Below are 27,497 nucleotides of genomic sequence, written 5' to 3'. Positions count from 1 at the left end.
TTCTAATCGCATAAAACCGAACAGGCCTGTCCCACCCCTTCCCAAGGCCCCGCCCCTTCCCTGTCTAGGGGGGAGGGGGAAGGTTGAGGGCTCTGGCTGGAGATGCAGGCTCTGGTGTGGGGGCAAAAATGAGGGGCTCAGGGTACGAGCTGGGGCAGGGGATTGGGATGCGGGGAGGGGAGGGCTCCTGCTGGGGATGAGGAGTTTGGGATGCATGAGGGGGTTGGGGCAGGGAGTTGAGGTTTTGTGGGGGGGTTCGGGCTCTGGGAGGGAGTTTGGTTGCAGGAGGAAACTCTGGACTGGGGCAGGGGGTTGGGATGCGGCAGGGAGGGTGGAGTGTGGGGTCCCAATGGTGCATGGGTGGCCAAGGAGGTTCTGTGCACTGCTCTTGTGCCCGCAGGTGCCGCCCTCACAGCTCCCATTGGTCGCGGTTCCCAGCCAATGGGAGCTGCAGAGCCGGCACTCAGAGCAAGGGCAGCGCATGGCGCCTCCCTGGCCGCCCATGCGTCTAGGGACTGCTAGGACCTGGCGGCTGCTTCCGGGAGCCGTGCAGGGCTAGAGCAGGCAGGGAGCCTGCCTTAGCCCCGGGCCCCCACTGTGCTGCCAACTGGACTTTTAACGGGCTGATCAGTAGTGCTGACCGGAGCCACCAGGGTCCCTTTTTGACCAGGTGTTCCGGTTAAAAACCCGATGCCTGGCAACCCTAAGCAGGGCCCATAGGGAAGGGCGCAGGGTTTTGTACTCCGTCTCCAGCTGCAACGCTGCCACCACAGCAAGAACTGCTGCTGGCTCTGCAGTGACCACAGCCTGCATGTGTGAGCGCACCAGGGCGTGGCTCTTGCTGCCACGGCTCGCTGTGCAGACAGAAGCTGTTAGCGTCCAAATGTGTTGACCCAGACAGCCCCTTGTGTCAGTACGGACCCCACTCATCTCCCCCTGAGAGGGCAGTGGCATAGCGATGCCCCCTCCAGCCTCTGCCTGCAATGGGGGGCTGCAGTACTGGGGATAGGGAGGTTATAGTGTTGGGGCGACAATGGTGGGGCAGCGCAGTGACAGGAGCTTTCAGTGATTGGAGGGTTGCTATGCTAGGGGAAAGAATTGTGGGGTGTGCAGTGACCGGGGCGTGCAGTGCCAGGGGAATGCAGTGCTGGGGGTATATTGTGGGAGGGGGTGTGTGCAGTGCCTGGGGCATGAATTGTGGGGGGTGCAGTGCCAGGGGGTACAGTGCCAGGGGGATGAATTTCAGGGCATGCAGTGCCAGGGGGTACATTGCAGGGGGTGCAGTGTCAGGAGCCTGCATTGTGGTGTGTGCAATGTCAGGAGGGTGCTTTGTTTGGGATTTCAGTGCCAGGGGGTATAATGCCAGGTGCATGCATTCCGAGGGGTACGGCGCAAGGGGGTGCATTGACAGGTGGGTGCTTTGTTGGGGTTGCAGTGCCAGGGGTAGAGTGCCAGGGACATGCATTGTGGGGGTGCAGTACCAGGGGCATGCATTGCGAGGGGGTGCATTGCAGGGCTTGCAGTGCCAGGAACGTGCTTTGTTGGGGGTTGCAGTGCTAGGGGGTACAGTGCTAGGGCTTTGCATTGCAAGGCATGCAGTGCCAGGGGGTACACTGAAGGGTGTGCAGTGCCAGGAGGGTGCTTTGTTGGGGGTTGCAATGACAGGGGTTAAATGCATGGCCATGCATTGCTGAGGGATGCAGTGTCAAGGTCATACATTGCTGGGGGACGCATGTCAGGGGCATGCATTGCTGGGGGATGCAGTGCCAGGGGCGTGCATTGCTGGGGGTCAGGGGATACAGTGCCAGGGGCGTGCATTGCTGGGGGATGCAGTGTCAGGGGCGTGCTCTGCTGGGTGACGCAGTGTCAGGGTCGTGCTTTGCTGGCGGACACAATGCCAGGGGCGTGCATTGATGGGGGAAACAGTGTCAGGGGCATGCATTGCTGGGGGTCAGGGAATACATTGCCAGGGGCGTGCTTTGCAGGGGGACGCAGTGTCAAGGGCGTGCATTGTTGGGTGACACAGTGTCAGTGGCGTGCATTGCTGGGGGTTGGAGGATACAGTGCCAGGGGCATGCATTGCTGGGAGACGCAGTGCCAGAGGCGTGCATTGCTATGGGATGCAGTGCCAGGGGCGTGCATTGCTGGGGGACACGATGTCAGGGGCGTGCATTGCTGGACAGGGTGTTTTAACTTCGCTTCTCTCTGGTTCTTGCAGTTTGTGCACCTGGCCCAGGTGAGCTTCCTCATTCATGCCTTTGGCTCGGCCTTCACCTTGGATCTGGAGCTGAACCAGTAAGTGCTTCCCTGGGGCTGTGGGTGCGAGCCAGGGCTGAGGCCCAGGGCAGGCTGGGGTGGAAGCAGCCAAAGCGTGGCCTGTCCCACAGCGCTGGAACTTGGGGGGGCTCAGCAGCTGTGGGGCGTGAGTTTGGTGGGGCTCAGGCCAGGTGCCAGCGATCGGCCCCACGTCTGTTCCAGGCCAGGTGTGCGTGGGAGGCTCTGAGCACGTGTGCAAGAGACGCTTCGAGGGGGGCAGGTGGGTGCCCTGGCACCGTGCTGGGCTGGCTCCAAGCTCTGGCATCGGGTGAAAGCTGCCCCCTTAATATTTCATGGAGCCCTCTGGAACCACCCAGCTCTGACACTGAAGCCCCAGGCCCAGGTATCAGCAGGATGAGGTGAGCTCCAGAGCCTGGTGTAATGGGAGCCGGCGTGATCAGCCCGAGTGGCTGGCGATTGGGTTTCTGTGCCAGGGAGTGAACCTGCAGAGCTCCCCTGGGGGCGGGGGGGGGCAGGCTCTGGGTCCTGACAGCCCAGCCCCACCCTGACTTCCCTCCAGTGCGCCTCCCAGGAACCCAGGCGAGTCCCCAGCCCATTGCAAGAGCCCCCAGTGAAAAGCGAATGCAGCGTGGACAGTGTGTGTGTGTGTGTGTATATATAAAGAGAGCGCAGCTGTGGACATTGTGCAGTGTGTGTAAAGAGAGTGCAGCTGTGCACAGTGTGCAGTGTGTGTGTTTGTGTAACGAGAGCGCAGCTGTGGGCAGTGCACAGTGTGTGTGTGTGTAGCGAGAGCGCAGCTGTGGACAGTGTGCAGTGTGTGTAATGAGAGTGCGGCTGTGGACAGTGCACAGTGTGTGCGTTAGTGTAGCGAGAGCGCAGCTGTGGACAGTGTGCAGTGTGTGTGTTTGTGTAGCGAGAGCACAGCTGTGGACAGTGCGCAGTATGTATGTTTGTGTAGCGAGAGCACAGCTCTGGACAGTGCGCAGTGTATGTAACAAGAGTGCGGCTGTGGACAGTGCGCAGTGTGTGTGTTTGTGTAACGAGAGCTCAGCTGTGGACACTGCACTGTGTGTGTGTGTGTGTAGTGAGAGCGCAGCTGTGGGCAGTGCAGTGTGTGTGTGTAACGAGAGCTCAGCTGTGGACACTGCACAGTGTGTGTGTGTGTGTAGTGAGAGCTCAGCTGTGGACAGTGTGCAGTGTGTATTTTTGTGTGTGTTTCCCGAGGGGCGCAGGAGAGGAAGGGGAACAGGGCTGTTGGGTGCATGGTCCAGGCGGCTGAGCCTGCAGTTACAGGGGGAAAGGCCAGTGGATGTGCTGCCACAAGGATGGCACCGGCCCTGCACATCAGGGGCCCTGGTTAATCTGAGCCCCTCATCCCCTACCTGCCCCAGCCAGCAGCAGTTCCTCACCTGTCCCCCCTCTCGTTTCCCTGGCAGCCACCTGCTCTCCTCGCGCTATGTGGAGCGGCACTATGGCCAGGATGGGAACAGCAGCCACAGCCCGGTGAGTGGGGGCAGCACAGGGTTTCACTGGGCGCTGATGGCGAGGAGGGCCCTGCCAGTAGGGCTGAGGCGCCAGGCAGAGTCTTTCCAGCGGCAGGTGTAGAGCCGCAGGACGAGCCTGGGCCAGGAGCCTGCGTCGATGTCATGCAGCAGTGGCCCAATCCCATGCTGCAGTGCGGGCCGGCCTGGAGCAGCCTTTGTGAGAGCCCAGGCCGCTGGCCAGGAGTCAGGAGAGCCTGCGGGTCCTGGCTGCGCGGTGACTAGAATGGGAATGAAATTAGCGAAGTTAAATGAATGGTGCAACGGCTCATGAAATGAATAGGTGGCACATTTGAAACTCAGCAAAGAAAATACTTTTACACCCAGTGCTCATTAGCCTGTGGAACTCACTGCCACAGGGTGACCTTGAGACCAAGAACATTGCAAGATTCAAACAGAGATCAGGCATGTCTGCTGTACAAGAGTATCTTAATGAATGAATGGTGGCAGGGTAGTAACCCTGGTGCATCAGGGCTTGAGCCCATCCCCGACTAGGATGAGACCTATTGCAGGGGCAGATTATCCCTCTCCTGCTGTGTGGGGTTCCTCCAATGTCCTCTGCAGCATCTGCAGCTGGCCCCTGCTGGAGACAGGGCACTGGGCTAGCTGGGCCCGGGGCTGACCCTGCTCGGCACTGCCGGTGCTGCTGGATGAGTCGCTGCCAGGCCAGGGAGCTGGTGGCTGGTGCAGGGGTGGAGTGGAGCTCCCATCGGGGGAATTCAAAGCGAGTTTTGTGCGCGGTGATGCACAAGGCCAGAGACTAGCAGGTCATGGCAGCGCCGCGCTTCTGCCTGGCTCAGCGAGCATGGAGCTGGAGAAATGCCGCCAGCCGCCTCTCGGAGCCGAGGGGACAGGGAGGGAGCACAGGCCCAATGGGACAATGCGGGGTCATTTTGGGTCCCCTTGGCTGGAAGGATCCCCAGAGCCCCCTGTATTCAGGCCTGAGACTGGCCAGCACCAGAGGTACCACTGCAGAGAGGAGCCTGACTCAGTGCAGCCCCAGAGCAGGGGAGGGGACCTGCCGTAGGCAGGGCTCCAGCCAGAGCCCAGCTCAAGGGGGATGGAAATCCAGGCCAGGTCTTCCTCCCCTCCCCTGCGCTGCGGCTGTGGCCACTCCAGGCTTTGCGGCTGGTGATGGTGAATGGTGAACTGGGTGTGGTGTGATCACACCAATACTGAGCACCAGCTGTGAGCACCAGTCAGCAGAACAAATCAGACCCTGTCCCTTTAACTGCAACCCCCCACCCTCCCCCACGAGCTACCCTGGCCCCAGCCACCGTGGTACAGCCTGGGTCCTTGTTCCCCAAAGGGTCAGTGGCTGCGAGTGCCCACTCCCCGCCCGGGCCTTGTGCCACTCGGGGGTATGGCCCATGGCAGCCTCTTCAGCGCGCACGCAACATGAAGGGTTAATGCCACAGCCCAGCTGGCCCAAGGACCAGCACTCCCCCTACCCCCTGGCTCTAGCCCAGCCACCCCCTGAGCTGCCTTCCCCCAGAGCAATCCACCATGGCGAGTCCGGCTCCGCTGGCTCTAGCCCCAGGAGGCATCACTGCTTCGAGAGGGGCAGAAAGAATCAGCTGCATGGAGCCCAGTGAGTCACTGCTGCAGACAGGGCGCGTCTGGGCTACGTATCCCTCCTCCCCATCTGACGCGTCCCTTGCTGCTCTAGCCCAGAGCACTAGTCAGAGGCACAGCCAGACAGCCAGACAGCCACGGGCATGCACGCCGGCAGGCTATGACACAGGCTTACTCACAAGCTGCTCCCTCCAGCTCCTTCTTGAGAAGCTCCCTGGCTTCTCCTCTTATGGAGGATGCAGGGGTGCCCCAGAAGGTCACTGAAGGAGGGCAGGCATCAGAGGGGTAGCCGTGTTAGTCTGGCTCTGTAAAAAGTGACAGAGTCCTGTGACACCTTATAGACTAACAGATGTATTGGAGCATGAGCTTTCGTGGGTGAATACCCACTTCGTCAGACGCATGTGGTGGAAATTTCAAGAGGCAGGTATAAATATGCAGGCAAGAATCAGTCTAGAGATAACGAGGTTAGTTCAGTCAGGGAGGATGAGGCCCTCTTCTAGCAGCTGAGGTGTGATCACCAAGGGAGGAGAAACTGCTTTTGTAGTTGGCTAGCCATTCACAGTCTTTGTTTAATCCTGAGCTGATGGTGTCAAATTCGCAGATGAACTGAAGCTCAGCAAAGGAGGGCAGTGATCTGAGGGGCTTGCAGCCAGGCAGACGGTGGTTGGGCACATCAGGGGTTTCCGGGGGGGGGTTGAGGGGGGGACAGAAGCTTGGTCGCAGCTGGCCAGGGAGCTAGATGCAGGGGTGAAAGTAACTTACAGGACTTACCAGTACTGCCGGAGTCCTGAGGGCTGTGTGGCCTCAAATGGAAGAGGTGGGGCCTCTCAAGATTTAAAGGCCCTGGGGCATTGGCTGTGGCTGGGAGCCCCAGGGCCTTTAAATCAACTCGGGGCTCCCAGCTGCAGAGGTGGCTGGGAGCCCCCGGGGCTCAGGGACAAATTAAAGGGCCCGGGGCTCTGGCCACCATGGAGCCCCAAGCCCTCTAAATGCCCCCTCAGCTCCGGCAGCTGGGCTCGGGTGTGGATTTAAAGGGCCCGCAGCCCCCATGGCTTCGGGGAGCCCCAAGCCTTGCTGGCCTGGGGCCGGGATTTAAAGGGCGTGGAGCTCCTGCCACTGTGGGGAAACCCGAGCCCTTTAAATCCCAGCCCCAGCCTGGCTGCTGGAGCTGCAGGGGGGAATTTAGTTCTGAGCCCTTTAAATCCCGGCCCCAGTCCAGCTGCTGGAGCTGCAGGTGGGATTTAGGAGCCCAGAGCCCTTTAAATCCCTGCTGCAGAAGCCGGTGAAGTCTGGCACGGTGTACTGGCTCTTGCTGGTATGCCAAACCAGACTGTACCAGCTTACTTTCACCTCTGGCTAGATGAGACCTGCCATGATCAATCTGAAGCAGCTGGGAACGTTGGGTAGCTTTGTGAAACAGAGATGTGTGCAGACATGTACTCTACTGAAGTGAAACGACTGGCAGGGCCGAGCAGGGGGAGGGGTGTCTGTGGCTCCAGGCCTTTCTGGAAGATGTGGTAATGAAGCACAAACCCTTGGGCTCAGCACAGGGACAAGTGGCTGAAGTAAGGGCCTGTGCTACACAGGAGGTCACTAGATAAGCTAATGGCCCCCTCTGACTTAGAACCCTGTGAATCTACGGATCCTGACCAGGCGGCTGGGGTGGCTCTGGCCTGCCTGGGCACCGCCTCTGCAGATCAGCTCACTCGGGGCTCTTTAGTGTCCTCTTGTGGGGGTGCCTGCAGACCCCCATCGGGGATCGGGGCACTATGCTGGGTGCTGCACAGACACATGACACAGAGACCCCTCCCTGGAGAGCTCAGGGGCAGTGAGCTTGTCCCCATGACCGCACAATGCCAGCCAACCCCTAGGCACTCAGCGTAGGGGTTCAGTCGAGTTCCAGCTGTCTGTGATCGAGACCCACCAAGCAATTGGTGAGGACTGAGTACGAGTGTCTGTCTCTACTTAGGAAAGCCCTAGGGGCTGGGCTAGCAGGGGGCTGTGGGTCAGGATTGAGGGGCGCTGGCCAAGCTGTGTGTGGGGGAGCCCAAGGCTGGGCTAGCAGGGGGCTGTGGGTCAGGATTGAGGGGCGCTGGCCGAGCTGTGTGTGGGGGAGGCCAGGGCTGGGCTAGCAGGGGGCTGTGGGTCAGGATTGAGGGGCACTGCCTGAGCTGTGTGAGGGAGGCCAGGGCTGGGCTAGCAGGGGGCTATGGGTCAGGATTGAGGGCCGTTGGCTGAGCTGTGTGTGTGGGAGGCCAGGGCTGGGATAGCAGGGGGCTGTCGGTCAGGATTTAGGGGCACTGGCTGAGCTGTGTGTGGGAGAGGCCAGGCCTGGTATAACAGGAGGGGAGGGGTCCTGGTGCATCTGGACTTTGCCCCCAGAATAGATCAGCAGGGCTGTAAAGATATTTCCCTTTCGGGAGGGTGGGTGTGTGTATGGGGGTGAGAGGGGTCATCGAGGCTGCTCCTATTGCTCTGGCCCGCAGCCTGGGGCACGGGGCAGCCCCCTTAGCGCACGTGGGAGTGAAGCAGAATGACACGAGGTTGCTGGGACTCTCCCTGCAGCTGGCGGAGGGGTGAGGGAGTGGCCGCAGCAGGCGCAGCCATGGTAAAAAGATGAATGGGTCTGTCCATAAATAGCCTGGCGTGTCTCTCGCCCAGTAACCCCGCCTGTCATGCAGATTTCATGGTGCCTCTCAGCACAAAGCCAGCCCTGGAATTGGACCAGCAGTAATGCTGAGGGAGTGCGAAACATGGACAGGCCGGGAGGGACTGGGCGGCCTGCTCCGCCCTGCCCCGCCAGCCCTCACCAGCTCTCTTCCCTTCTGGGCCGCCCTGCTCATGCCCCGCCTCTCCTCGAGTCCTCCCACCACTCTGTGCCAGCCTGGGGCTGTGGTGACTGGGACCCCTCATTTGCCCCTCTGGATGCCCAAGGCCAGGGCTCTGTAACCTGTGCAGAGATGGTTCCTATAAATAGACACAGTGGAGCAGGGCTGCTGCTAGTGCGTCATGTGAGCCTGTGGAGATGGGGCTGCACACACATGCCCAGACGTCTGGAGGGGAAGGGCACCCGTGCACTGCTATTGGCAAACATGGACTTGCACTAAGTGGGAACATGACGCACATGCAGACAGGTGCACGCACACATCTGGGAAGACACACATGCATGCCTACATGCAAGGACATGCATGCACCTGCAGACAGGTGTGCAGGTAGGGTAACGCCTATATATGGATGCACAGGGACATTGACATGGGCATGAAAATGGGAGCAAAGGCCCCACGCTCTCTAGGACATGCATACAAGCAGCTACATGCAAAGATCAGACAAACAGCCACACAGAGGATAAAAGACCCCACCTCCACAGACACAGCATGGCATACATGTGGATAGGTATGTACACAGACATAGAAACACACACTTGCACATGCATGGGCACACACCTGGAATACAAGCACATGTGGGCACACGCGTGTGCAGACGGGCTTGTCCATCTGACAGAAGCTGTTGTTACAGTCTGAGAGATGAGCAGGGTGTCACGGAGTGTGGGGGAGTCCGGCCCTGCACCCCTCTTCCTGGGACCCACAGTGACTCTCAGCCAGCCAGTAAAACAGAAGGTTTATTGGACAACAGGAACACAGGTTACAGCAGAGCTTGCAGGCACAGTCAGGACCCCTCCACCGAGTCCTTCTGGGCTTTCAGGGTGCTTGGATCCTAGCTAGGATACCCTGAATTCCGCCCACACAGCCCCAAGCCCAAACTCAAACTGCTTCCCTCCTGCCACTCCCTTCCTTTGTCCCCTTCCCGGGCAAAGGTGTTGACCTTTCCCCTCCCTTACCTAGCTCAGGTTACAGGCTCTGGCATCGTCCATCTCCTAAAGTCCTCCCCTGCTCTCCCACTCCCCACACAGACAGTCCCTACTGCATCACATCTCTCCCCCCTTCGAGACTGAACTGAGCGGGGTCACTCTGCCCAGTGACCTGGGGAAGTTCAGGGTCCCCTCTCCGGGACAACGCATCCGCTGTCAGGTTGGCACTTCCCTTCACATGGACCACGTCCATGTCATAGTCCTGCAGGAGCAGGCTCCACCTCAGGAGCTTGGCGTTGGCTCCTTTCATCTGGTGCAGCCAGGTCAGGGGAGAGTGGTCGGTGTACACGGTGAAGTGTCGCCCAAAGAGATATGGCTCTAGCTTCTTAAGGGCCCACACCATGGCCAGGCATTCCTTCTCGATGGCTGCGTAGCTTTGTTCCCGGGGTAGCAGCTTCTGCCTGGTGCACCGGATTCCCTGGTGCCCTGCGAGAGGGATGTCATGGGCCAGGTACAACAGCTTGTGACGGAACTTCTGGGGAACCACCAGCTGCCTCCTGATCCCCCATGACTCTACTTCCCCTGGGGGAGCCCATTCTCGGTACAGGAACCCCTTCTCCCACAGGAACCTCTCCTTGCAACCTCTCCTCATGGTCTGTACCGCACTAAGGTCAGCCCGGTCCCTGTGCTTCCGCAAGGAGGGATCTTTCTGCAACTCAGCCTGGAACTCAGCAGCTGGGACAGGAATGGGGACCGGCTCTCTCTTGCTGGCTGGGTCTGAGGCCGCAGCCTCTCTGCACCGTGCCCCTGGGCGTTCCCCGCTCCCTGAGTTAGGGTCCTGCACCTCAGGTCGAGTACCTTCCCCGTTTTCGGGGTGCAGTGCCATTTGCCGACTCTGACTACGAGTCACGACCAGGGCACTCTGGGTGTTACTAGGCCAGTCCTCAAGGTCCCCTCCCATTAACACGTCAGTGGGCAAATATTGGTGTACCCCCACATCCTTGGGGCCCTCCTTGGCCCCCCATTTCAGGTGTACCCTTGCCACGGGTACCTTGAATGGGGTCCCGCCCACGCCCATCAGGGTCAGGTAGGTGTCGGGCACCATCCGATCTGAGGCCACCACCTCGGGCCGGGCCAGCATCACCTCTGCGCCCGTGTCCCAGTATCCAGTGACCTTCCTCCCATCCACTTCCAGGGAAACAATGCACTCTTTCCGGAGGGGCAGCCCCGCGCCCACCCGGTAAACCAAAAACCCGGAACCGGGAGCATCCACAGGTGGTATGTTGCCAACCCCCCTTTCCTGGGAATGTAGCCCCTCCTCCGATTGGGTTTTTACCCAGTCCACCCTCTGCGGGTTGGGTCTGCTTGGTCTGTCCCTGAGCTTGGGGCACTGGGCTCGTATGTGACCTTGTTGGCCACAGCGATAGCAGCCCATATCTCGTGGGTCCCCTTGAGTGGGTCGAAGGTACCTGCCGCTGGATGTTCCCCTTTTGGGGGGGTTCTCCATAGGCCCCCTTTGGGAGGTCCCATGATGACTCTCTCTCTGCGTTGAGGCAGGCTTGCTCCTTCGAGACTCCTCCCTGCCATCCCCTGCCCGACTGTCCACAAATTGGTCGGCCAGCTGGCCTGCGTGCTGCGGGTTCTCCGGCTTCTGGTCCATCAACCACAGCCTCAGGTCGGACGGGCACTGCTCGTACAGGTGCTCCAGTATGAATAGGTCAAGCAGGTCCTCTTTAGTTTGGGCCCCAGCTGTCCACTTGCGAGCATACCCCTGTGCCCGGTTGACCAGTTGTAGGTATGTGACCTCACGGGTTTTACGCTGGCTCCGGAACTTTTTCCGGTACATCTCAGGAGTCAGCCCAAACTCGCGGAGCAGGGCCTGTTTGAACAGTTCGTAGTCCCCTGCCTCCGCCCCTTTCAGTCGGCTGTACACCTCCACGGCTGTGGAGTCCAGTAAGGGGGTGAGAACTGCGATCCTGTCTGCAGGGTCAACCCTGTGCAGCTCGCAGGCATTCTCAAAGGCCGTCAGGAAGGTATCTATGTCCTCCCCCTCCTTACGCCGGGGCAGCAAGTGCTTATCAAAGCTCTTTGTAGGCTTGGGTCCCCCCTCACTCACCGCAGCCGGAGCCTCACTGCTCCTCAGCCGGGCCAGGTCCAGCTCATGTTTACGCTGTTTCTCCTTCTCCTCCCGCTCATGTTCACGCTGTTTCGCCTTCTCCTCCAGCTCATGTTCACGTTGTTTCGCCTTCTCCTCCAGCTCTCGCCTCTTTAACTCGAGCTCCTCCCGTCTCAGCTCCCTTTCATATTCCAGCCGCATCCGCTCCACGGATGCCGAGCGTTGCCGGGAGGATCCCCTGCTGGGGGGTGAGCTTCGCCGTGAGGCTCCCCTGCTGGCCGGGGGTGTCACGGTGCCCTCGGTATACACTGGGCTCCTCCCCGCCCTTCCTCTACGCCTAGGAAGGGGGGGTCTCGGGAAGCCCTCGTCTGCCGGCTGACCACTCCCAGCAGGGACAGTCACTGGTGCCTGCGCTGCATCTGCTCGGCTGCTTCCCTCAGAGACAGGGCTCCGTTCATTCATGCGGTCTCCCTGCTCCAGCTGGGCAATCAGCTGGTCCTTGCTGAGCCTCCCTGGGTGCAGCCCCCTCTGCTTACACAGCTCCACCAGGTCACACTTGCGCCGCTTGGCATACATCTTCCTGCTGGCCACTCACAGGCTGGGGTGCTCGCCACTCCCCACGGTTTCCAGGGGGACCCCTAGTGCACCAGCCCTTCGTGAGGTCACCACCTCTCTGCCAGGGTCGAGCTGCAGACTCCTCCGCCCCTGGGACCGCTCGCTGCAATCCCCCGGGGGACTCTGTTACTGCAAAGTCCTTCTCACTGGGCACACACTCCCAGGGGTTAACCACCCCTTCGTTTTACTGCTCCCCAGTCACTTACTGCAGGAAGCGCCGTCCACGGGGTGCAGTATCTCCCGCCGCTGCCACCAGTTGTCACGGAGTGTGGGGGAGTCCGGCCCTGCACCCCTCTTCCTGGGACCCACAGTGACTCTTAGCCAGCCAGTAAAACAGAAGGTTTATTGGACAACAGGAACACAGGTTACAGCAGAGCTTGCAGGCACAGTCAGGACCCCTCCACCGAGTCCTTCTGGGCTTTCAGGGTGCTTGGATCCTAGCTAGGATACCCTGAATTCTGCCCACACAGCCCCAAGCCCAAACTCAAACTGCTTCCCTCCTGCCACTCCCTTCCTTTGTCCCCTTCCCGGGCAAAGGTGTTGACCTTTCCCCTCCCTTACCTAGCTCAGGTTACAGGCTCTGGCATCGTCCATCTCCTAAAGTCCTCCCCTGCTCTCCCACTCCCCACACAGACAGTCCCTACTGCATCACACAGGGGAACCCCAATTCCAGTGCAGCAAACTTTGGTTTGGCATCCTAAACCAGGAAGGGGCTACAAGTTGTCATCCCATGTTCCAGTTGGGGGGAACTGAGGCACAGAGAGGGGCTGGGACTTGCCCCAGGTCAGAGCCAGGAATAGCACCCATAAGTTCTGACTCCCATTCCCTGGCTCTCTTCACTAGACCGTGTTCCCTCCCAGAGCTGGGACTAGAGCCCAGGAGTCCTGGTTTCTAATCGCTTCCAATCACTAGCCTGTGCTCCCTCTCTGCTGTGGTGGCTGATGGCTCTCCGTGCCCCATTGCTCTGTTGCAGGAAGCGGGGGAGCACTGTTACTATCAGGGCAAACTCCGAGGGGAGGCGAGGTCCTTGGCAGCTCTGTCCAGCTGCCGTGGTCTGCAGTGAGTACCACCGTGGGCATGGGGGGCGGGAGCGGATTGAGCCGGCACAGGGACAGAGCCCCCAGGAGGCTCTGATGCTGGAGTGGCAGTGAGGAGGGAGGGAGCATTCTTGCAGGGCTGCTCACCCTAGGGGGATTTGGATGAGGGTGGGCGTCATGGCCCTGCCCTGCTGGGTAATCCAGAGTGCTGCATTGGCTTTGGGTGCAGGGAGTGGGAGAGGTGGTTCTGTTCTGCGGGGCAGCAAACTGGCTGGGGAACTGGGTTGAAGGTCCCTCGCTGCCCAGTGGTGCTGGAAGGTTCGGGGGGTGGGGGCAGGGGAGTGGGTCTGCATCCATCTGTGACAAAGGGGTGTCTGCTTTCCCTGCAGCGGAGTCTTCTCAGACGGGAGGGATATGTACCTGATTGAGCCCCGCAGAGCAGCCGAGCGTTGGCAGGTAAGGGCTGGGCTGGAATTCCATCACCCCCCATGCTGCCTACTTGGGTTCCCACTCACCCGGCTCCTGTTCCCTGGGGAGGTGAAGGGGAGGCCCAGGGTCACAGCACGGCCAACCATCAGGGCACAAGCCCAGCCTTCCTGCGGCTCAGACTCTGGTGCTGGTTCTGGGCGCTCGGACACCGGTGCTGCTGGGACCTGGGCACTCAGACACGGGTGCTGCTGGGTCCTGGGCACTCGGAAACTGGCGCCAGGTTCTGGGCGCTCAGACACCGGTGCTGCTGGGTCCTGGGCACTCGGAAACTGGCGCCAGGTTCTGGGCGCTCAGACACCGGTGCTGCTGGGTCCTGGGCACTCAGACACCGGTGCTGCTGGGTCCTGGGCACTCAGACACTGACACCAGGTTCTGGGCGCTCAGACGCCAGTGTCACGGAGTGTGGGGGAGTCCGGCCCTGCACCCCTCTTCCTGGGACCCACAGTGACTCTCAGCCAGCCAGTAAAACAGAAGGTTTATTGGACAACAGGAACACAGGTTACAGCAGGGCTTGCAGGCACAGTCAGGACCCCTCCACCGAGTCCTTCTGGGCTTTCAGGGTGCTTGGATCCTAGCTAGGATACCCTGAATTCCGCCCACACAGCCCCAAACCCAAACTCAAACTGCTTCCCTCCTGCCACTCCCTCCTTTGTCCTCCTTCCCGGGCAAAGGTGTTTGACCTTTCCCCTCCCTTACCTAGCTCAGGTTACAGGCCCTGGCATCGTCCATCCCCTAAAGTCCTCCCCTGCTCTCCCACTCCCCACACAGACAGTCCCTACTGCATCACATCTCTCCCCCCTTTGAGACTGAACTGAGCGGGGTCACTCTGCCCAGTGACCTGGGGAAGTTCAGGGCCCCCTCTCCGGGACAACGCATCCGCTGTCAGGTTGACACTTCCTTTCACATGGACCACGTCCATGTCATAGTCCTGCAGGAGCAGGCTCCACCTCAGGAGCTTGGCGTTGGCTCCTTTCATCTGGTGCAGCCAGGTCAGGGGAGAGTGGTCGGTGTACACGGTGAAGTGTCGCCCAAAGAGATATGGCTCTAGTTTCTTAAGGGCCCACACCATGGCCAGGCATTCCTTCTCGATGGCTGCGTAGCTTTGTTCCCGGGGTAGCAGCTTCTTACTCAGGTACACGATGGGGTGTCTCTCCCCCTTTTCATCCTCCTGCATTAACACTGCCCCCAGTCCCGTGTCTGAGGCATCAGTGAACACCATAAAGGGTTTGTCAAAATCTGGGTTTGCCAGAACTGGGCCACTAACCAGAGCCTCCTTCAGCGCCCGGAAAGCCTCCTGGCACTGCTCAGTCCAGATCACCTTGTCTGGCTTCCCCTTTTTGCATAGTTCAGTGATGGGGCCGGCTATGGCACTAAAGTGGGGCACGAACCTTCGATAGTACCCCGCCATCCCAATAAAGGCCTGTACCTGCTTTTTGGTTTGGGGAGCAGGCCAGTCTCTGATCACCTCCACCTTGGCTGGTTCCGGCTTCAGGCAGCCGCTCCCCACCCGATGGCCCAGGTAAGATACTTCAGCCATCCCCACCTTGCACTTCTCAGCCTTTACTGTTAACCCAGCCTTTCGGAGTCGGTCTAGGACTTGTTTAACCTGGGACATGTGGTCCTCCCAGGTCTGGCTGAAGATGCAGATGTCGTCAATATACGCCACGGCAAAACTCTCCATCCCCCTCAGTAGCTGATCCACCAGGCGCTGGAAGGTGGCTGGCGCTCCCTTTCATATTCCAGCCGCATCCGCTCCACGGATGCCGAGCGTCGCCGGGAGGATCCCCTGCTGGGGGGTGAGCTTTGCCGTGAGGCTCCCCTGCTGGCCGGGGGTGTCACGGTGCCCTCGGTATACACTGGGCTCCTCCCCGCCCTTCCTCTACGCCTAGGAAGGGGGGGTCTCGGGAAGCCCTCGTCCGCCGGCTGACCACTCCCAGCGGGGACAGACACTGGTGCCTGCGCTGCATCTGCTCGGCTGCTTCCCTCAGAGACAGGGCTCCGTTCATTCATGCGGTCTCCCTGCTCCAGCTGGGCAATCAGCTGGTCCTTGGTGCGTCTCCCTGGGTGCAGCCCCCTCTGCTTGCACAGCTCCACCAGGTCGCACTTGCGCCGCTTGGCATACATCTTCCTGCTGACCACTCACAGGCCGGGGTGCTCGCCGCTCCCCACGGTTTCCAGGGGGACCCCTAGTGCACCAGCCCTTCTTGAGGTCACCCCCTCTCTGCCAGGGTCGAGCTGCAGACTCCTCCGCCCCTGGGACCGCTCGCTGCAATCCCCCGGGGGACCCTGTTACTGCAAAGTCCTTCTCACTGGGCACACACTCCCAGGGGTTAACCACCCCTTCGTTTTACTGCTCCCCAGTCACTTACTGCAGGAAGCGCCGTCCACGGGGTGCAGTATCCCACCGCTGCCACCAGTTGTCACGGAGTGTGGGAGAGTCCGGCCCTGCACCCCTCTTCCTGGGACCCACAGTGACTCTCAGCCAGCCAGTAAAACAGAAGGTTTATTGGACAACAGGAACACAGGTTACAGCAGAGCTTGCAGGCACAGTCAGGACCCCTCCACCGAGTCCTTCTGGGCTTTCAGGGTGCTTGGATCCTAGCTAGGATCCCCTGAATTCCACCCACACAGCCCCAAGCCCAAACTCCAACTGCTTCCCTCCTGCCACTCCCTTCCTTTGTCCCCTTCCCGGGCAAAGGTGTTGACCTTTCCCCTCCCTTACCTAGCTCAGGTTACAGGCTCCGGTATCGTCCATCCCCTAAAGTCCTCCCCTGCTCTCCCACTCCCCACACAGACAGTCCCTACTGGATCACAGCCAGGTTCTGGTATCGCCTGCACTGGCCCATTTAAATCCAAAGCTCTGCAGCTGAGGCTGCAGCCAGAGGGATTTCCCAGAGTGCCTGCTTTCCCCTTGTTGCCATGGCAGCAAATGGAAGGAGATTCCATTGACGTCTGCTCCCCATTCAGGCATTAGCTTCCCCCTCCCCCACGCTCCCTCAGTCCATGGAGTGTCTCCCCTCCCCTAGCCTTGCCTCAGTTTCCCCAGCCCCATGCCGTCCCTGCAGGATGGGCAGGCTGTGCCTACCAGGGCTGCTGGGGTGACAGCCCCTGTGGGGTCTATGAGGCCCTCAAGCGCCAGTGAGTGAGGTAACGGTGTGGGGCTGTGAGGGGCCTCCCCTCGAGCTGCCAGGTCTGTGCCGGATCCCGGCCAGCAATGGTCCCTCCCCCACTCCATCCCCTGCTCTCACCCCCCTTGCATGCCAAGGCCGATAACCCAGCCGCCGGGCAGCACGGAAGGGCTGAAATCCTATCCCTGCCACCCTGCCGCTGGCCCAGCCGGAGCACACCGGCCCCTCCAGCCTCAGAAGTCATCAGTTAATGATCCCTGGTGTCAGTGTGGAGCCAAGGGGCTGAAACACAGCGGCCCGGCCTGGAGATGCCTCCTCTGGCTCGGGAGATGGACTCTGTCCCTGGGACTCGCACTTCTGGGTGTGGATAACAGCCTTTGGTGCTGGGACTCCAGTCCCTGGGCGGGGCATCTCCCATCAGATTGGTGCTGAGACCCTGAGCAGTAGGTGGCCAGTGCACTGGCACTACCCACCCGTCCATGGGGAGCTCTCCCTCTCCCGCCACACACACAGGAAACCAAGGAGGGGGCTGTGGCCCAGGCTGGAGCTGGAAAAGCCACCGGCGACCTTCTTGCTCTCTTGTTCCCTGTGCAGGAGCCTCTGCCTCACCTGATCCAGCGCATGCCTGCTCCCCGCCCTGCTCTGGGGTGCACAGAGCCAGGTGAGTGGCACATGCAAGCCCCGCTCCCCATGACACAGTGGCCCTTAAGTTGCGTTGGGGTCATTGAGCCGAGGAGCCGGTGGGAAGCAGATCTACAGAAGCTGCTTCTCCCCCCCATGTCCATTCTATGGGCTTCCCTCAAGGTAGGTTTGCCTGCCCGGCATGCCCAGCCCTCTGCCTGTGCTGAGAGCTAGCTCCCTTCTCACCTGGTGTCGGATCCACAGGATCCATGCTACGCCCCAGCTTTGGAACCAGCTCTGGGAGGAACCCTGCAGTGTGCCAGACCCCACGGGTCTCATCCTTCCTTAGGTGGGGCACGTGACCTCACCACCTCCTGAGCCTGGTCCTCTGGGGGTCACCGCGGGCACTGCTCAGCCAATCCCACTGCCATGGGCTCTGGTTAGGGACTTGCCCCTCAGCAGGGATTGATGCACCTCCCCAGGTATTCCCAGTGATGCTCACCAGAACAGGCGGGGTGGTTAGTCAGCAGGAACCCAGCACGGGGAGCCCTTAGGGAAGCCCAGAGAACTGCAGATTAAAGCATTGTCCAGCCCAGAGCCCTGCCAAGGTGCAGCGACCTCCATTTGCAGGCTTTGTCTCTCTGACTTCTTCCTTAGTCACTTCCCAGGGGAGAGGGCCCCCAAATGCCTTGCAGAGCCCCCACCTCCGAACCCTTTGTTCTGGAGCAGGGGTCTCTGCTCCGCTTCCCGGCTGAGAGGCAGGAAAAGCCTCCTCCCTCTGGGCTGTAGGTTGCTGAATGTCAGTGTCGTGCTGAGTGGATTTTCCGTGGTCGTCTTGGATTTTCCATTGATATAGGTCTGCCTTGGCCAGTCCTTTTTAAGGACCGGTCAGTCCGCTCAAAGCAAACCCCCGCCCCCTCAGGCCAGGCACACATAGGGGTCATACAAAGTATTGCAAAAAGTTCTCACATCATCACACCTGGTCACTTCCACCATGGCGCTTCCTCTAGCCACCCCTGCCCAGCAGCAGCCCTGGCTCTGCCTCCCACTGGACCCTTTGTGCCCGGCTGGAGGATCCAGCCCTGGGACCGTCTGCCTTGGCCCTGCCTGCCAGCCCCATCATCACCCCCTGACCCTGCTGTGTTCTGCCCCTAGGCTGCCTGTTTGCAGCCCTGAGACACCAGGGCCCAGACACCCTGCCCAGACTGCGGAGGAGGCGGCAGGTAGGGGCACTGCTCAGCCAGCCAGCTGGGGGGGAGAAACCGAGTGCTCAGGGGTGGGCTGGCGAGCTGACCACTTGGGGTGGGCCAGGGTGGGGGGAGCAGAGCACTCAGGCTGGTTGGGGGAGGGGAGCTGAGCATCCAGCAGTCGGGAGAAGGGGAGCTGAGCCCTCAGAGGTGGGGTGAAGGGGAACTGAGGGATCAGGGACCTGGGGAGGAGGAGCAGAGGGCTGGGGTGCTGGGAGAGGGGAGCAGAGTGCTGGGGTGCTGGGAGAGGGGAGCAGAGGGCTCAGGGGCCGGGGGAGGGGGAGCAGAGGGCTCAGGGGCCATGTGGGAGGGGGAGAAGAGGGCTGGGGGGCTGGGGGAGGGGAGCTGAGGGCTATGGGATGGAGGGACGGGTGCTGAGCTTTCCAGGGCCAGCTGTGCAGGGCCCAGGCTGGCCAGGAACCAAAAGCTGTTCAGTCCCAGCGAGAGGCTGGCTGGGCCAGTGGCCTGGGGCAAGTGTCTCCAGAGGGGACCAGGGGCCCTGTCTGTGTCCAGCAGCCCAGCAGGTTCCCTTGGTCCCGCGCTCTCTCTCACGTCTCTCTCTGCGCTCCCCAGGTGCGGCGAGCCCAGCACACCGTGCACAGCGAGACCAAGTACATCGAGCTGGTGGTGGTCAACGACCATCAGCTGGTGAGTGCGGGGCCCGGGGCCCACGCCCCTGCAGAGAAGGGCCAGCCCGGCCCTGGGGCCAGCCAGGGTCTCGGCTGTGCTCAGGGCCAGAGGCAGGCTGAACACAACAGATTACGCAGGGCACAGCACCCGCCTATCCCAGCCCCGGCGCTGTGGGGAACGGGGCAGGAGCGCTGGCTGTGGGGGGAGCTCCCACATACTTCAGCCCTGGCCTCTCCCAGCAAGGGGCACTGTGGCAGGTGGGGTGAGAGCCACCCTCCATTGCTCTCCTGTGTGTGTTCTTTTCCAGTTCGAACAGATGCGCCAATCTGGGATCCTCACCAGCAACTTCGCCAAGTCCGTGGTGAACCTGGCAGACATGGTGAGTGCTGGCTGTGCGGGCACGTCCGGCTCGCTGCCTCTCCCGCTGCCGGCTGACCTGCTTGGATGGGTGCGTGTGGGGGGAGAGGGATGGGGGGGACGTGGGGCCCTTCCCTGCTGAGATAGCAGGGGTGCCTGGGGAGGGCCATGCACTGGTCTCATGTCACAGGAGCCTGGGGAGGTTGCAAGGGCTGCTGGGATGGTAACAGCCTGCCCCCTTCCTCTGCCACTGCAGCTATACAAGGAGCAGCTGAACACGCGCATCGTGCTGGTGGCCATGGAAACATGGGCCTCCAAGGACAAGATCCACGTGGGGGAGGATTCGCTGCAGACACTGAGCGAGTTCATGAGATACCGGACGGAGGCGCTGCCGGAGCAGAGCGATGCTGTCCACCTCTTCTCGTGAGAGTCGGGACGGCCATGCGGCCTCCTCACCACCCCCACAGCCAGCACTCCTGCCCCGCTCCCACAGCACCCCCTGCTGGGAGAGGCTCATGTTGAGAATACTCATAGTACTTTGCGATTTTAACTCTGATTAACTAAACCTCACAGTCCTCCATGAGGTAGGGCAGGGTCATCATCCCCATTTTATAGATGGGGAAACTGAGGAAATGCAGTAGCTCTTATCTATCTGGATTCCAGTAAAGCATTTGATGTAGTTCCACATGGGAAATTATTGGTTAATTTGGAGAAGATGGAGGTTAATATGAGTATTGAAAGGTGAATAAGGAACTCGTTAAAGGGGCGATTAGAGCAGGTCATACTGAAAGGTGAACTGTCAGGCTGGAGGGAGGTTACAAATGGAGTTTCTCCAGGATTGGTCCTGGGACCAAACTTACTTAACATTTTCAATGACCTTGGCACAAAAAGTGGAGTGTGCTAATGAAATTTGCAGATGCCAGGAAGTTGGGAGGAGGACTGGAGTATCCTACAAGAAGATTTGAATGACTTTTTGTCATGGAGTCACCGGGCAATGCTTTGGAACAGATCCCCACAAAGCCAGTCAGGACTTTGGGGACCCTCCTCTCCCTTGGAGCAGACTTGTTTAGGGCAAGAAGCTCACACGTCTTCACCTCCTGGGTCTCTCCTTGGAGCATTCAGCATCCTCTGCCCCTCCGTGCACTTCCCACAGTGAGCCCGCCCCAGCGGGGTCCTGGGGAAGCCACAGGGTCCTGCACCCCCACTTTGCAGTCAGACGTGACTCTCAGCCAGCCAGTAAAACAGAGGTTTATTCGATGACAGGAACAGGGTCTAAAACAGAGCTTGTAGGTACCACGAACCGGACCCCTTGGCCGGGTCCATTCTGGGGGGCAGTGAGCCAGACCCTCCACGTCTGCCCTTCACCAGCTCCAGACTAACCACCTCTTCCAGCCCCTCCTCTCTGCTCAGCTCCTTTCCCGGGCCAGGAGGTCATCTGATCTCTTTGTCTCCAACACCTTCAGCTGGCACCTTTGCAGAGGAGGGGCCCAGGCCATCAGTTGCTAGGAGACAGAGTGCCAGGCATTTAGGTGCACTGGCCCTTGCTCTGCCAGATACTTAAGAACTGCCTAGGGGACACTGAGGCACCAACACAGCATTCAGAGAAAACACCAAGAACATTCCCAGTTCGTCACACTTTTGAAAACTGGAGTAATAGAAATGGGATAAAATTGAATAGTGCAGAGTACAGAGTCATGCATTCAGGGACTAAACAACAAAAACTTCTGCCATAAGTGAGGGACTTCTCAGTTGGAAGTGATGAAGGAGGAGAAAGACCTAGTGTATTGGTTGATCACCGGCAGACTATGAGCTGCCAGTTTGATGTGGCTGTGAACAAGGCCAATGTGATCCTAGGATGCATCAGGCGAGGTATTTCCAGTAGAGACAAGGAAGTTTTATTGCCATTATACAAGGAACTGATGAGACCACATCTGGAACACCGCATGCAAGTCTGGTCTCCCATGTTTAAAAAAGATGAATTCAGACTGGGACAGGTGCAGAGAAGGGCTGCTAAGATGATCCGAGGAATGGAAAACCTACCTTAGGAGAGGAGACTCAGAGTGCTTGGCTTGGTTAGCCTAACCAGACAAAGACTGAGGGGAGATCTGATTGCTCTCTAAAAATACATCAGAGGGATAAATACCAGGGAGGGAGAGGAGTTATTTAAGTTAAGAGCCAATGTGGACACAAGAACAAGTGGCTATAAACTGCCCATTAACAAGCTTAGGTTTGAAACTAGGTGAAGGTTTCTAACCATCAGAGGAGTGAAGTTCTGGGGCAGCCTCCCAAGGGGAGTATAGAATCATAGATTATCAGGGTTGGAAGGGACCTCAGGAGGTTCTAGTCCAACCCCCTGCTCAAAGCAGGACCAATCCCCAAATGGCCCCCTTGAGGATTGAGCTCACAACCCTGGGTTTAGCAGGTCAATGCTCAAACCACTGAGCTCTCCCTCCCCCAGTGGGGGCAAAATCCTAACTGGCTTCAAGACTGAGCTTGACAAGTATATGGATGATGAAACTGCTGACAGTGGCATACAGCCCACGTGCACCTGTTATTAGCAAATATCTCCAATGACTGGTGAGGGGACACTAACTAGCTGGGGAGGGCTCTGAGGTACTACAGCGAGTTCTTTCCCAGGTGTCTGGCTGGTGGGTCTCGCCCACATGCTCAGGGTCTAACTGATCACCATATCGGGCTGGGAAGGAATTTTACCCCAGGTGAGATTGGCAGAGACACTGGGGGGTTTTCACCTTCCTCTGCAGTATGGGGCACAGGTCACTTGCTGGTTTGAAATAGAGTAAATGGTGGGTTCTCTGTAACCTTGACATCTGTAAACCATGATTTGAGGACTTCAGTAACTCAGCCGGAGGTTAGGGGTCTGTTACTGGAGGGGGTGGGTGAGGTTCTGTGGCCTGTGATGTGCAGGAGGGCAGACTAGATGATCATGATGGTCCCTTCTGGCCTTAAGTGTATGGGTCTATGAGACATGGAGGGGGAAGCCTGAAGCTGTTAGTCAGCAGCAGAACCAGGAAGAGAACCCAGGACTTCTGGCTCCCAGGCCAGTCTTTCAACAGGAGAGTCGTGTGGTCTTTCCATTCCCTCTTCTGTGGAAGGTTCCTTTCACAAGACCAGCCAGGGCTGAGCCCTTGGGTGCTAGTGACACTAAGAGCCCTGCAGCTGGGCTGCCACCACTCACCTCCTCTCTCCTTCTTCCCTTGCAGCGGAAGGACGTTCCAGAGCAGCCGCAGCGGGAGTGCCTACGTGGGAGGGATCTGCTCACTCACCCGGGGCGGGGGTGTCAATGAGGTGGGTGAGGAAGAGAGTCATGCCTGTTCTGCGCAGAGGAGCCCCAGGGTCTTGGAGGAAACATGGTCCTCTCCATGCAGCTTTGACCCTCAGCCAAACACAGCCTCCCCCTTGGAGATAGGAGGTGTGGGGAGCAGTCGGGGGGTGTTGGGATACAGAGCAGGATACTGAGGGGCTGTGGGACTGCACTGGGAGGTCATGGGACTGTGGGACAGGATTCTGGAAGGCTGTGGGATCTGCAGGGGCAGGATTCTGGGAGGTTGTGGGGCTGCAGGATCCAGGGGTTTGGGTATGGGATTGTGAGGCAGGATTCTGGGAGGTTGTGGAGCTGCAGGATTTGGGGGGAGTATGGGATTGTGGGGCAGGGTTCTGGGAGGTTGTGGGGCTGCAGGATCTGGGGGGGTATGGGATTGTGGTGCAGGGGTCCAGGGCCACCCAGAGTGGGGGGCAAGTGGGGCAATTTGCCCCAGGCCCCGGACCTCACAGGAGCCCTCATGAGAGTTTTTTGGGCTTTTTCCACTCCAGATCTTTGGCGGCAATTCAGTGGGGGGGCGGGTCCTTCCACTCCGGGACCTGCCGCCAAAGTGCTGGGTATTTGGTGGCAATTCAGCAGTGGGAACCCCCGCCGCCAAAGACCCCAGGCCCCCTGAATCCTCTGGGTGGTCCTGCAGGGTTCTGGAAAGTTGTGGGATCTGGGAGGGGTCATGGGATTATGGGGCAGGGTTCTGGGAGGTTGTGGGGAGGCAGGATCTGGGGGAGGGGGAGTATGGTATTGTGGGGCAGGGTTCTGGGAAGTTGTGGGGTGGCAGGATCTGGGAGGAGTATGGGATTGTGGTGCAGGGTTCTGGAAAGTTATGGGATCTGGGGGAGCATGGGTCTGGGAGGTTTTGAGGTGGCAGTATCTGGGGGGGTAAGGTATGGTATTGTGGGGCAGGGTTCTGGGAGGTTGTGGGGAGGCAGGATCTGGGGGAGGGGGAGTATGGTATTGTGGGGCAGGGCTCTGGGAGGTTGTGGGGCTGCAGGATCTGGGGGGAGTATGGGATTGTGGGGCAGGGTTCTGGGAGGTTGTGGGGCCGCAGGATCCAGGGGGTGGAGTATGGGATTGTGGGGCAGGGTTCTGGGAGGCTGTGGGGTGGCAGGAGCCAGGTGCGGGGTGGAGGGGAATGGGATTGTGGAGCAGGGCTCTGTGAGGTTGTGGGGCTGCAGGATCTGGGGGGAATATGGGATTGTGCAGGATTCTGGAAAGTTATGGGATCTGGGGGGGCATGGGATTGTGGGGCAGGGATCTGGGAGGTGGTGGGGTGGCAGAATCCAGGGTGGTGGGGTATGGGATTGTTGGGCAGGGTTCTGGGAGGTTGTGGGGCAGCAGGATCTGGGGTGGGGTGGGGTATGGGATTGTGGAGCAGGGCTCTGGGAGGTTGTAGTGGGGGGGCTGGATCCGGCTGAGGTGGGGTATGGATTGTGGGGCAGGGTTCTGGGAGGTTGTAGGGTGGCAGAATCTGGGGCAGGGGATATGGATTGTGGGGCAGGGTTCTGGGAGGTTGTGGAGCAGCAGGATCTGGGGTGGGGTGGGGTATGGGATTGTGGGCAATCGGGGGAAACGGCCTAAAGCCGGCCCTGTGTGAGGGGCTGGTGGGAGCTCAGGGAGCCCAGGAGGAAGAGCGCACAGACGGGGGCTGCTGGCATCTCTCCCCTCCCAGCCGCTCTGATGGCTTTGCCGTTCCCTCGCCGCCCCAGCAGTACGGGAACGTCGGCGCCATGGCTGTGACTCTGGCTCAGACCCTCGGGCAGAACGTCGGCATGATGTGGAACAAGCAGCGGCGCGCCGCAGGTAAGGCGCCGAGCGTGCAGAGGGCTGGATTTTTGGCCCTGACACCGGCACGGGGTGCCAAGAACAGCCGGCCCTGCCATGCAGTTGGGGTGTGTGCAAGGGCACGGGCCGCCGCTGGCCCACCAGGGCCTGGCCTGTGCGAAGCAGGGCACAGCTAGGCCAGTCCATGGATGGGAACCCTAGGTGCTGCAGGGAGAGTGGTGCACTGGGGGGTGCCCTTCTGAGCCACTGCTGACCCCACTTTCCTAGCTTGGGGCTGGGGGTGCTGGTACCTCCCTCAGGTGTGACCTCAGCTCAGCTCCTGGCTGTGTCAGGTGGCAAAGCACTGGAATGGGTTCCCTAGGGAGGGGAAGAAATCTCCTTCCTTAGAGGTTTTTAAGGCCTGGCTTGACAAAGCCCTGGCTGGGATGGTTTAGTTGGGGATTGGTCCTGCTTTGAGCAGGGGATTGGACTAGATACCTCCTGAGGTCCCTTCCAGCTCTGATAGTCTATGATTCTATGTGTGGTCAGCTGAAGATCCCCTGGGCTGGGCGTTGGGGTGTTAACCCGTTTCAAAGTTCATGGCAGCCCTGGGTGCCTGGTAAGTGCCATGGGGCAGAGAGCCCTGCGGAGACAGAGGCTGGAGTGTCAGGACAGGTGGAGTGTGTGGGCGCAGTTTGGCTGCGTGTGTGCAGCGGGCTGGGAAGGGGTGGGTGACTGACTGGGGGAAAGCAGGCTGTGCTGGGGCCGGTGGCTGGGGTGATGGGGCCAAGCAGGTGTTTGCAGAGTCAGGCGGCAGGGGCAGGGAGAAGTGCCCACTACTCTTTCCAAGGTGCACAGCACCTCAGGAACAGGCTGTGGAGTTGGGGGTGGGATTGCCCCATTGCCAGCCTGCACAGTCTGGGGGGCTCTGAGGCCGGGGCACCAGGCCAGTGGGGCCTGGTGGGGGGGAGATTGTGCTCAGGATGGGTCAGCATCCCAGTCCGAGCAGCAGACTAGCAAATCCTGGCTTTGGGGACTTAGGAAGCCGATTTGGGGCTGCATCCTGAAATGACAGAAGGGGGTGACATGTCCCCATTGCTGGGGCAGCTGAGCCCGCTGCTTTGCAACCCACTGAGGTACGGCCTGGGGAGCGCCAGGGGGAGGCTCTTTCCACATGCCTCTGGTGGAGTTACTGGGCGGGCTCAGGGTCTGTGCCTTTGGCCCCATGACGGCGAGGGCTGGGCCTTCATGCGCTGTCCTGTCTCTCCGCAGGGGACTGCCGGTGTCCAGATTCCTGGCTGGGATGCATCATGGAAGACACGGGGTGCGCTCCCTTCTGGATTCAGTGAGCGGGGGCGAGGGGGGGCTTGGCGTCCCGGGAATCTGAGCCAAGGAGGCAGTGGGTGAGAGCACTAGCCGGTCATGTGCCAAGGGACCACCTGTCCATCAGCATGCACAGCAGTTCTGATTGGCCCCTGGAGCCGATGGATGTGCTGGTAAAACATATGGGTGGCACAAGCTATTTCTGAGCCCTGGACAGGGCATTTGCTGATCACCAGCTGCTGCCATGAAGGGCCCTCCGATATGTGGTACATGAAGGGCACCTCTGCTGGCAGGGGGCAGGCAAAGGGCAGTGCCCCAGAGTACACTGCGCATTGCACCTCCTCCTGCCGTCCAGGAGTAGGTCACTCTTGGAGCACAGAGAGACACTTGGCTTGGCTGGTACGGCAGGGGCCGCCTGCTTTGCTAGCTAATCTCGCTGGTGACGCCTGTGTTGCTGTGCAGAGTGGCTCCTGGCCAGCACGGCTCCTAGGCTGGCCTGCTGGCGAGGTGAACAGCAGCCACATGTTAAATTCGCCTGTTCTGTGCTCAGAGAGCCTCCTCCCAGCCTACAGTCAGCCCTGGGCTGGTGTGTGACCCTCGTTACCCGCTGCTGAGGGACTGAGCTAAGACCACAGCAGCCAGGATGTGGGCAGTCCAGCCTGACCCCATGGGAGCCTCAGCAGAGGGACTGGCCTGCAGCCCCCAGCACTACAGGACTGGGAATGACTCTAGACATCGCTAGAGAGTTGAATGCTCAGCTGGTGCGTGTCTCATGTTGAGCTGGGCAGGACGCAGTGTGTAGGAAATAGACTGTGGGGAGGGCACATGGCCCTGGCCGGCTGGGGGGCGGGGAAGCGTAGCGCATTGCACTGACCATGGCAGTGGTAACTGCTGGCTTCTCCCCCCAGGTATTACCTCCCGCGCAAGTTCTCCCGCTGCAGCATCGAGGAGTACAGTCAGTTCCTGCAGGAGGGTGGGGGCAGCTGCCTCTTTAACAAACCCTTAAAGGTAACGCAGCCCCCCCACACCTCAGCCAGGCCTGTGGGCTGGACTCCTGCCTGCCCGGGCAGCGCTGCTCCGCCATGGCCCGGGCAGCACGGTCCCGAGAGCTGTTCCCCTTCGTGGGGTGGAGGGGATGTGGGCTCCCTCCCAGCTCCTGGGCCACGAGTGTCCACACCACAGCAGAACACAAGCCCCTGGCCAGCTGGCTGAGCAGACAGACCCAGGTCTGGAAGGGCCCCAGGAGCGGGGTCGCTGTAGGGCAGGGTGGGTGTCTGGGCAGGTGCTACTGAGGCTCCAAAGCTCCGGCTTGCAGGGTAGGGGCACCCGATTGCTCCTGAGCTGGAAGACTGCCAAGCCCCCAGCAGATGGGGAGCTGGAGTGGAGAGTTCCCCCTTCCTGTCATGTGGGCCAGGGTGGGATCCAGACCCTGCTGCCGTTTCCTCAGGCAGCGAAGGAGCCAGAAGCTTGTCTCCCAGACGGCCTTTCCTGTGGCCGCAGACCCTTACCGCTAAAGGGCTCTGAGCTCCCGGGGACAAGCCCAGCCCAGCTTCCCATTACAGGAGAGGCAGCTCCAGGAAGGCCTTGGAAACACCCCAGCTGCTTGGCTCCCTCCTGCCCATCCAGATGGGGAGC

General features: G+C 60.1%; 1 protein-coding gene across 6 annotated transcripts in view; it reads left to right on the top strand.

Moving 5' to 3' along the window:
* ADAM11 (ADAM metallopeptidase domain 11) overlaps window positions 1-27,497 on the top strand; it is a 672,244-nt gene that overhangs the window by 14,258 nt on the left and 630,489 nt on the right. For all 6 annotated transcript variants that reach the window (XR_007771471.1, XR_007771472.1, XM_050934937.1 and 3 more), the window contains exons 3-15: window positions 2,219-2,295; window positions 3,714-3,780; window positions 12,906-12,991; window positions 13,359-13,425; window positions 17,181-17,247; window positions 18,363-18,430; window positions 19,028-19,102; window positions 19,392-19,463; window positions 19,698-19,864; window positions 22,663-22,747; window positions 24,488-24,578; window positions 25,812-25,863; window positions 26,771-26,870. Coding sequence is in view for 4 of the 6 variants with exons in the window: in XM_050934937.1 (XP_050790894.1) it covers window positions 2,219-2,295; window positions 3,714-3,780; window positions 12,906-12,991; window positions 13,359-13,425; window positions 17,181-17,247; window positions 18,363-18,430; window positions 19,028-19,102; window positions 19,392-19,463; window positions 19,698-19,864; window positions 22,663-22,747; window positions 24,488-24,578; window positions 25,812-25,863; window positions 26,771-26,870 (1,074 nt within the window). In the remaining 2 variants the exon portion in view is untranslated. The remainder of the gene's footprint in view (window positions 1-2,218; window positions 2,296-3,713; window positions 3,781-12,905; window positions 12,992-13,358; window positions 13,426-17,180; window positions 17,248-18,362; window positions 18,431-19,027; window positions 19,103-19,391; window positions 19,464-19,697; window positions 19,865-22,662; window positions 22,748-24,487; window positions 24,579-25,811; window positions 25,864-26,770; window positions 26,871-27,497) is intronic.

Source organism: Gopherus flavomarginatus, chromosome 25, assembly GCF_025201925.1.
Source record: "Gopherus flavomarginatus isolate rGopFla2 chromosome 25, rGopFla2.mat.asm, whole genome shotgun sequence".
NCBI lineage: Eukaryota > Metazoa > Chordata > Testudines > Testudinidae > Gopherus > Gopherus flavomarginatus.
Note: the sequence above shows the minus strand (reverse complement) of the source record. Positions and strands in the feature narration are given on the sequence as shown.